The sequence below is a fragment of the Nematolebias whitei genome, chromosome 1 (assembly GCF_014905685.2).
Source record: "Nematolebias whitei isolate Nwh7 chromosome 1, NemWhi1, whole genome shotgun sequence".
NCBI classification, from domain to species: Eukaryota; Metazoa; Chordata; class Actinopteri; order Cyprinodontiformes; family Rivulidae; genus Nematolebias; species Nematolebias whitei.
In genome coordinates, this window is record NC_056498.1 from 6,860,211 (window position 1) to 6,870,953 (window position 10,743).

Sequence of the window (10,743 nt, forward strand, 5' to 3'; positions counted from 1 at the left end):
AACTTCAGAGCTAATATGACTTTAACTTCAGAGTTAATATGATTTTAACTTCAGAGTTAGTATGATTTTAACTTCAGAGTTAATATGATTTTAACTTTGGAGTTAACATGACTAACTTCAGAGCTAATATGACTTTAACTTCAGAGTTAATATGATTTTTAACTTCAGAGTTAATATGATTTTAACTTTGGATTTAATATGATTTTAACTTCAGAGATAATATGATTTTAACTTCAGAGCTAATATGACTAATTTCAGAGCTAATATGACTTTAACTTCAGAGTTAATATGATTTTAACTTCGGAGTTTATATGACTTGAACTTGAGAGTTAATGTGATTTTCACTTCAGAGTTAATATGACTAACTTTGGAGTTAATATGACTTTAACTTGGCTTTAATATGACTTTAACTTCAGAGTTGATATGAATTTAACTTCAGAGTTAATGACTTTAACTTCAGAGCTAATGTTTGTAACTAATTTTAACCCACAAAACTTCTTGTTTCTGTAAAATGTCATCATATGAAACAAAAACACAACTGTTATGTACAAAATGTGTAATCAAAAATTTATTTTTAACCTTCATTTTTTTGAGCGACTACAATTTGTCGATTTTTCAGTGCATCAAAAATATTCATTTGGTAAAAAAAAAAAAAAATACGCCTTGCAAGGCCTTCCCGAAGGCTCAGGGTCCTGCGTTTTGGTCCAAGTCGCTCTACATCTGCATTATGATTTATTCATTTTCCAGTCAGTTATTAAACGAACTGCAAAGACTCAGACTGACTAATAAAATGTCTTTCTTAACTGCATAGTAGTTTACAGAAAATAATAACTATAATAAAATATAAATTTAAATCAACATAGAAAATATTGATTTTATATTAAATACTTGTTAATTTAAAATTCTAAATGTAAAAATACTTCTCTGAAAGTGATGAAGACCCAGGGGATCCCAACCTCTAATTTCACCATACACAACTATTTACACAGAACTTAATTCTTATTGTTTGCTGCCAAAAAAACAGAGATGTGCATATACACCTGTATCTGTATCTGTTAGCAAAATATCGCATAAACCGCTGTAGATCTCCAACTGATTAACGTTTAAAACTAACCCAATTCAAGATGGCTGCCACAACTAATCCATGTTAGCAAACATAAACATGGCTGTAACTTTATCATTTTTATTGATATTCATCTAAAGTTTGTAGTAGTAGTAGAGGAGAGTCATCCCCAACACACACTGAGAGCTAACAGATTTCACATTGCCTGATTGTGCATAGCATTATCTTCAAGATGGAATCAAAATCATTTTAATTTCATAATTTTTCATGAAAGAAAATGGACAACATGCATTTTATGTAGGAAAAAGCAGCAGCAGCTAGCTGTAGCACTTTTGGTGCTCTTGGGGCATTTTCTGTCAAATAACAATATAATGTGAAACTGACAGAAGAGTTCAGGCTTACTCAAGGTTCAAGGCTCTTTAATGTCATTCGCATCACGTGATACATGAAGTGGAACAAGGTCCCAGTTATACCCAAAAATAGCAAAAAAAGAATATAAAGTATAAAAAGGAACAGTACACAAGGATCTAAGATATACGCTAAACACTAATAATGTAAAATAATACGGTATATTAATTTTAAACAAGTGTTTGCATCAACCACTGATATTCCTGTTGGAGAAAGTGACCAGATGTGCTACTGCTTGCTGCTGCTGCCAATATATATTCTTAGAAATACCTGCAGAGTTCTGTTTGACTAATAGTGAAGTGAAACTGACAGCAGCGTTGAGGCTAATAAAAGATGGTTTGGTGTAATTTATCTGTCTGGAGCCGTTTCAACACGACTGCAGTCCAGTTTGTTCTGAGCTTCTTTAAGGTCAGCTGTTAGCTCATCTCTCCTGTTACACATAACCTTTATTTGTCCAAATGGAAAGTTGTCTACAACAGTTAAGATATTATTTGTTCTCGACTTTTACACCAAAGCTCACTTAAAAATAACCATCACTTTAAGGTTTAATAAACGTAACCATTATTATGTCACTTACCTTCCCCCTCATTCTTCCTCCTCCATGCTTCATCAGGGTGCCCCCCACTCTGCCCACGCGTCGACTTCCACCCCACTTCAACAAGAAGTCAGCGGCTTACTACTCATGAGCCGCAAACAGAGTGTATGTTTGTAGCTGGTGGGTGTGACAGGTCCATGTTGGTTTGTTTGACTTCCGTTTGGTGTTGTGCTGTGTCCCATACCAGAACTACCAGACTTTAGAGGTTTTATCCCACCTATAGGTTGTTGTCTAGAACCAGCACAGCAGCCCACTTGTAGTGTTATATTTTCAGGAATGATCCAGTAAAATAAGCACAAGAAGTTTTAAAGGGATCTCCGACGAGTTGGAACAATAGACGTTATTTGATAAGTACTTCAGCTTTATAAATGAGGCCGTAAAAATACTGTAGGCTGTTTAGTTTTTATTTAAAAAAAAAATTATTTCAAAAAATTAATTGATGACGCACGGACGTCGCTATTTTATTGACCCTGCAATGTATTCTGGGTAAATTATGTAGGCAGGTTGCTGTGATGCAAGCTCCATTCTGCTTGAATTCTAACTTTGGACATTACCAGCACTTTAATTTGAACCGGAGCGCTTTGACAAGAGAATGAGAAGTGACTCAGCTTTCATGTTAGCTTCAGAGCTAATATATAAGACTTTAGTGCCAGAGTTAATATATACAACTTTAACTCCACAGTTAATATATATGACTTTAGGTCCAGAGTTAATATTGTTTAGCTCCAGAGCTAATGTAGTTTAGCTCCAGAGCTAATATAGTTAGCTCCAGAGTTAATGTACATGACTTTAGCTCCAAAGTTAATATATATATGACTTTAGCTCCAGAGTTATGACTAGCTCCAGAGTTAATACAAACCAGATTCCAAAAAAGTTGGGACACTAAACAAATTGTGAATAAAAACTGAATGCAATAATATGGAGGTGCCAACATCTAATATTTTATTCAGAATAGAACACAAATCACAGATCAAAAGTTTAAACTGAGAGAATGTATCATTTTAAGGGAAAAATCTGTTGTTTCCAAATTTCATGGCGTCAACAAATCCCAAAAAAGTTGGGACAAGTCCATTTTTACCACTGTGTGGCATCCCCACTTCTTCTTACAACACTCAACAGACATCTGGGGACAGAGGAGACCAGTTTCTCAAGTTTAGAAATAGGAATGTTCTCCCATTCATGTCTAATACAGGCCTCTAACTGTTCAATCGTCTTGGGCCTTCTTTGTCGCACCTTCCTCTTTATGATGTGCCAAATGTTCTCTATAGGTGAAAGATCTGGACTGCAGGCTGGCCATTTAGGTACCCGGATCCTTCTCCTACATAGCCATGATGTTGTGATTGCTGCAGAATGTGGTCTGGCATTATCATGTTGAAAAATGCAGGGTCTTCCCTGAAAGAGATGATGTCTAGATGGGAGCATATGTTGTTCTAGAACCTGAACATAGTTCTCTGCATTAATGGGGTCTTTTCAGACATGCAAGCTGCCCATGCCACAAGCGCTCATGCAACCCCATACCATCAGTGATGCAGGCTTCTGAACGGAACGTTGACAACAACTTGGGCTATCCTTGTCCTCTCTGGTCCGGATGACATGGCGTCCCAGTGTTCCATAAAGAACTTCAAATTGTGACTCATCTGACCACAGAACAATTCCATTTTGCCACACTCTATTTTAAATGACCCCTGGCCCAGTGCAAACGTCTGAGCTTGTGGAGCTTGCTTAGAAATGGCTTCCTCTTTGCACTGTAGAGTTTCAGCTGGCAACGGCGGATGGCACGGTGGATTGTGTTCACTGACAATGCTTTCTGGAAGTATTCCTGAGCCCATTCTGTTGTTTCATTGACAGTGGCATTCCTGTTTGAGGTGCAGTGACGTTTAAGGGCCCGGAGATCACGAGCATCCTGTAGAGTTTTACGGCCTTGACCCTTACGCACAGCGATTGTTCCAGATTCTCTGAATCTTTTGATGAGGTTATGCACGGTTGATAATGATAACTTAAAAGTCTTTGCTATTTTACGCTGGGTAACACCATTCTGGTATTGTTGCACTATCTTTCTGCGCAACAATGGTGGAATTGGTGATCCTCTTACCATCTTGGCTTCTGAGAGACACTGACACTCTGAGAAGCTCGTTTTATACCAAAGCATGTTGTCAATTGACCTAATTAGTGTTAATTGGTCTTCCAGCTGTTCGTTATATGCTCAATTACCTTTTTCCAGCCACTTATTGCTACTTGTCCCAACTTTTTTGGGATATGTTGACACTGTGAAATTTTGAATCAACATATTTTTCCTTTAAAATGTTACATTTACTCAGATTAAACTTTTGATCTGTCATCTATGTTATATTACGAATAAAATATTGACATTCGCCATCTCCACATCATTGCATTCAGTTTTGATTCACAATTTGTTTAGTGTCCCAACTTTTTTGGAATCCGGTTTGTATACATGTGTGTGTGTGTGTATATATATATATATATATATATATATATATATATATATATAGCCTGACCTGGGCTAAAGAGAAGCAGCACTGGACTATTGCTCAGTGGTCCAAAGTACTTTTTTCAGAAGAAAGCAAATTTTGCATGTCATTTGGAAATCAATATGCCAGAGTCTGGAGGAAGACTGGGGAGAAGAAAATGCCAGAAGTCCAGTGTGAAGCACCCACAGTCAGTGATGGTCTGGGGTGCCATGTCAGCTGCTGGTGTTGGTCCACTGTGTTTTATCAAGGGCAGGGTCAATGCAGCTAGCTATCAGGAGATTTTGGAGCACTTCATGCTTCCATCTGCTGAAAAGCTTTATGGAGATTAAGATTTCATTTGTCAGCACGACCTGGCACCTGCTCACAGTGCCAAAACCACTGGTAAATGGTTTACTGACCATGGTATTACTGTGCTCAATTGGCCTGCCAACTCTCCTGACCTGAACCCCATAGAGAACCTGTGGGATATTGTGAAGAGAAAGTTGAGAGACGCAAGACCCAACACTCTGGATGAGCTTAAGGCCGCTATCGAAGCATTCTGGACCTCCATAACACCTCAGCAGTGCCACAGGCTGATTGCCTCCATGCCACGCCGCATTGAAGCAGTCATTGCAGAATTGCGCCGCTCAAGGTGGCTGCATGTTGGAGCAGCTCTGTTACTTTCATTCTGAGATTTTGCTTTTGGAACCTTTAATCCCTGGTTTTCTGGATGTAAATCACTTTTTTTTTTTGATGATTGTTTTCTCTGGTATCAGATGCTGTGCAGCCGGAAGGATTTTTACTGAAACTTTTTTGGTTTTGGACATTTGTTATGATGCGTAACCATGGCAACAAGGCAGTTTTCTACAACAACAGCAGCTGATTAAAAGCTCAAATAATATCTCAACTATGGCCCCAACTCTCAAATGAGTTGAAAAGGATGTTATGTGGATGCATTCTCATCTACCTGCCAGCTGTGCTCGAGTGCCTGACCACTGAGATCCTTGAACTAGCAGGAAACATGGCTCATGACAGCGGAAGGACAGGATCGTCCCTCAGCACCTACAGTTGGCTGTCCACAGCGACGAGGAGCTCGGCAGACTGCTTGGAGGAGTGGCCGTCGCTCTGGGAGGAGTTCTGCCCGGCATTCAGGCGGTACTACAGCCCGGAGGAACCAAGAGGCCAGACGAGTCTGGGTGGACGGATCGGACGGCATCTGCAGCCAGTTTCTTAGGATCCACTGTGAGATGGACCTTTTCAAGAGATCCTTCCTACCTACAGCATCTCTTAATGAAATGAGGATGACGAGTTACAACAACAAATAATTTCCCTTTGGGATTAATAAAGTATTTTTGAATTGAATTGAATTGAAAAGGATTCCCGACCAAGTATTGAGTGCATAACTGAACATGATTATTTGAAGGATGGTGTTTTTTGTATTAAAAACACTTGTCTTTCATTGGTGGGATGAAATATGCTAATTTTTTGGGACAGGCATTTTGGGTTTTCATGAGCTGTATGCCATAATCATCAGTATTAAAACAATTAAAGACCTGAAATATTTCAGTTGGTGTGCAATGAATCTGAAATATATGAAAGTTTCATTTTTATCATTACATTATGGAAAATAATGACCTTTATCACAATATGCTAATTTTTTGAGAAGGACCTGTATATTAACTCTGGAGCTAAAGTCATATATACAAACCGGATTCCAAAAAAGTTGGGACACTAAACAAATTGTGAATAAAAACTGAATGCAATGATGTGGAGATGGCATCATATATATGTATGTTTTCCATTAGGTGGAGTGTCAAAATTTGATTCTTTGCTAATTCATTTAATAAAGCACGCAAACTATGTTCAAGTCCATTCAGCTACATATTCACATGATTGGGGTGTTTTATCAGTTGCTTTGTTGTACATTTAAAAAATCTTCTGTGATCTGTTTATGCACTCAAACACACCAGTTCTGACACTGCACTTTAAGTAGGGGTGCAAATCTCTGTGTCTGGCGATTCGATTCCTATTTTTGGTGTCACTATTCGATTTAGAAATGTTTTTTGATTCAGAAACGATTTTCGATTCAGAAACAATTTTTCTACTGAAATGGTCATAGTTTGTTTAAATTGTGTATTTGACTAGATGAAAAGATTAAACAACAATGGAAACAAATGGAACTTAAAAAAAATTGAAATTGGAATTTGAAACACTAATTTTAGTTTTTTCTGTATCAAATCTTTTTGCATCATTTTATATCTATACCAAAAATAGGAACAAATATAGGATTGCCTAAAATTCTGTAACTTAAATTACTTAATAGGTGAGCTTAGTTTAAAATTAAAAAATAATCTAGGAACATAATTCATCCATCCATCCATCCATCCATCCATTATCTTTACCCACTTCTTCCTTTTTGGTTCAAGGGGGGGTCACTGGTACCCATGTCCAGCTATCACTGTGTGAGAGGCGGGGGACACACTGGACAGGTCTCCAGTCCATCACAGACAAGTAATTCAAAATACAGTAGTCCCTCGTTTATCATGGGGGATCCGTACCCTGAAATGTTTTAAACCCTTCTCACACTCTTGCAATATTCTAAACAATGTTTCTAAACTCTCTAAAAGAGCACAGAATGTCATGATTTCCGCTCCCTGCCTCCTCTGCTCTTTGCCACCTGCAAGCACTCTTTGCCACGCCCACTTCTACGCTCTGCATGGTGAACAGCTGATCAGCTGCAGCAGGAAGTTTATCCTTCATTATAGGCTGCACAAAGCTGCAGCAGGTGCTGAATAATTTAAAATAATTTATTTTAAATGCCGACTGTGCGGCTCATCCATCAATCAGCCAATTGTGTGTCGCATCCAATTTTATTTTGAAAAACCGCGATTGAGCGAGTCCACGATAAACGAACCACGAAGTAGCGAGGGACTACTGTATTGTATATATAAATACAAAAGTAACCAAATACTTCAGCCTACCATACTACATCAATCTTTAACTCAAAATAAAATACAGACTTCACAGTTTTTTTAACCATATTGCTCTAATATTTGTTATATTTTCAAAACTCCACTTAATATAAAATATACAGACTTCACAGTCTTAACCATATTGATTCATATTTAGTAAATCTTTAACAAAATTTCAGAACCTGTGCAAGTTTGCACAAAAACTCTTCTGAACTGTAATTTATAAACCATAAATTGTATCATTTAGAACTGGCTGCAGGTGATGTGTCTCATCTGTTAAAAAGACAAATTACATTAATTTGTTGTATAACTCGTCTATAAGTTTTAGTATAATATGAGAAACATTTACCCTTTGAGCTGCAGCTGGCAGCATCAGCTTATCCCACTTTATTCTTTGTTTCATGGTGGAGTTGTGGCGCAGGTTTATTACTAAAACAACTACTTGAAGTAATAACGTACGTTGGGTCCAGCGTATTAAAAATCAACCTAAACCCCTCACCTTCCACTGAGCTGTCTGCTCGTAAATCCTTTATAGCAGGAGATGGAGTGCTTGGACAATCAGCTGGAAGGTTGTTGCAGCTGCTCTGCTGCTTCACTTTTCATCTTCCTTCCGCACATTTGTCATATTTCCAAAATACTGTACCACAATTTTCTTTCACACTTCTTGCAAACAACCGTGCTCTTGTCAAGCTCTGTCTTCCCCGGAACATTGTAGCATCTGAAATGACTTTACACCGACTTTTAACAATGAAGGAGCAGGTTGAATCACTCTGTCCTCCTCCACGCTAGTAGTCTACATTCAGATAAAGGGAGCTGGCTAACTAGCTTGCTGTACGGTGGCCTACAAGGACAAATTTTATGGCGGCCGAGCGGACACGTCGGGAGTAGGAGTGGAAGAAAATAAAACACGTTTTAAAATGGATTTATGAGCCTTTAGAATGAATTCAGAATCTCCAGAACTAAGAATCTAGATTCTTTAATGAATCCATTTTTTTCTGCACCCCTAACATGAAGTCTGTAAATGAAAGAATTCCTCCTTCAGAAAATGATCCAGAACATGGATGGTCTTGACTGTGTCTTCAGGGGCACGTTACAAATGCAGTGGGCTCTCCATGACTCTTGGTAAAGTGTGATACGTCCCCGGTGGTTTGGAGCGTGCCTGTAAGTCCCGTAGAGACGTCCTCGTTGTTTATCACCATGGTGGCAGCATATGAGAGTCCAGCTGGAGTTACCATCACAAAGCCTCAGAATCATGACCTCAACAGTTGTCTCCGTCTTTGGAGCCTTTCAGTCCGCAGGGTGGACTCTGTGCAGCTCGGTAGTTTAGCCTTGTGCAGAAAACTTGATCCAAATCCCCAGACTAGCCCTCCGTGTCCTGAACTGAACTGTTCCTCACCGAACTGATGTGATTTGAACAGATTCTTCTTCTCTTCTTTTTCAGTTTCTTCACCTAAAGGAGTTTCTCTTCCTTCCATCAGGTAATCTTTTTTTATTTAACCTTCCTGCTGCCCTCAGGTCAAAACAACCCCGAAGCTTCAGTTTGAAGACTTGTGAGTGATTTGAACCCCGGGGCAGCAGGAAGGTTGTTTAGACTTTCTGCTTGAACCTCGGAGTCTAACACTGGTTTTTGTTTTTAAATCAGCTCCGTCTTTGAACGCATCGTGGAGCCTCTTCAAGAACCACTGAGCCGTCGTCACGTCCAGCACTGAACCAGCACCTTTTAAAAGCACTGTTAAATGAAATGTTCTGGGTGAACCCACTGTGGAAGATTAACCCACTGTGGAAGATGAACCCACTGTGGAAGACTACTGTAAAACAAGAAGCTGCATGGCTCCAGCTTTGATGGCTTCTGCTGCAGTTTCATTACGTTTGAAAAGTAGCTCCGTGTTTTTCTGTATGGAATTAAAAGCTCCTTTTGTCCCCCCCGTCGAAGACGCAGATGAACTGAGAGGTCAAATGTTTTATTGTGAAATCAGAGGTGAGATTAATAATCTGCTAATCTATTCAACGAGTGTGAAAATTATTCAAACTAATCACCAGACCTGTCTCCACTAATGGACTAAAACTGGTGGTAGTTACTGAGGGAACAGGGATCATCGTGTTACCAGCTTCACTTGGTGCTACGAGTCCTCTGCAGCTTGTTGACGTTGGACTCAGACCTCAGAGGTTCTGGTACCAGGACCGGGGGTCTCACACGGGTTTCTGAAAACCATCATCAGTAAATAACTGTTAAAGCAGCAGATTCCCACACAAAGACTAAGAGCTACTTCAGTCATCTGAAGAGGGCTTGTGTGTAAAAGTCATAGCCGTCAGTATTTTACCTGTTGTAGATGGCTGTGTGAACCACCTCAGTTTGGAGGAGTGGATCAGGAGCGGGCATCAGGTTTTTCAAGAGAGTAAAATCTAGATATTTAACCTCCCTGTTACCCTTGAATAAAACTGACTCATGGGGCCTCAGTCTTAACACTGGAGCCTCGTGAGTCATTTGGACCCATGGGCAGCAGGGGGGTTAAAGCACCTGGAAGGGCTGCTTGGAGAATTGGAAAATACATTTTCAGACTTTTTCCAGGCCTTTTTTTTTGTTGAAGGATAGTTAACATGCTTGAATAAAAACTGTTCCCAATACTCTTTGGGAATCCAAAGCATGCTTTCTGTAAACTGGCTCATGGACAATATATTAGCCTAAAAATGTTATGCTGCTTTTTTGAGACTTTAAGGTTCAGTTCTCTGAAAACGCAACAAGAGAAGAATTTTTTTTTAGCCTATTTTCATCCAAAAGTTTTCAGTATATTTGTCCAAGATGCTCAATTCAAACTTCTTTAAGTTTCATTGATAAAAGACAGTTTTTCCTCAGGGCCTGAAGGAGATTGTCCAGAGGCCAGTTTTGGCCCTCGGGCCATATGTTGCCCAGTATGGTTTAACGTTATGTCTGTGAATGTGTCCAAACTGTTTTAAGGGTTTGAGTCACAGTTTGAAATGATCAAGTTAAATTTACTCAAACACATCTTCAACTCGTAAGTTTCTGTGAGTTAGAAACAAAGACTGAATAATTGGCTGATACTTTATTTAAAATAAGATCGTAGAAAAACTCACAAGTCAACCTGCAGTCAGGAAGTGTGAGAACTTTAGGAGTGTTTGGTGACCTGTGAAACTAAACCCTGATTAGAGACAAAAAATAATTGAATTGGGATCAAATTGAGACATTTAAAACACTAATTTGTGGCTAAGTTGTAACAA

At 39.0% G+C, this 10,743-nt stretch overlaps 1 protein-coding gene across 1 annotated transcript in view; it reads left to right on the plus strand.

The window, feature by feature from the left end:
- The window catches only part of tspan5a (tetraspanin 5a), a gene marked incomplete in the record, with an annotated part of 44,127 nt that extends 34,219 nt beyond the window's left edge, over positions 1-9,908 (plus strand). Inside the window, 2 exon segments of the mRNA XM_037674830.1 lie at positions 8,948-8,984; positions 9,149-9,908. Of these exon segments, the coding sequence (XP_037530758.1) occupies positions 8,948-8,960 (13 nt within the window).
- Between the last annotated feature and the right edge of the window lie 835 nt (positions 9,909-10,743).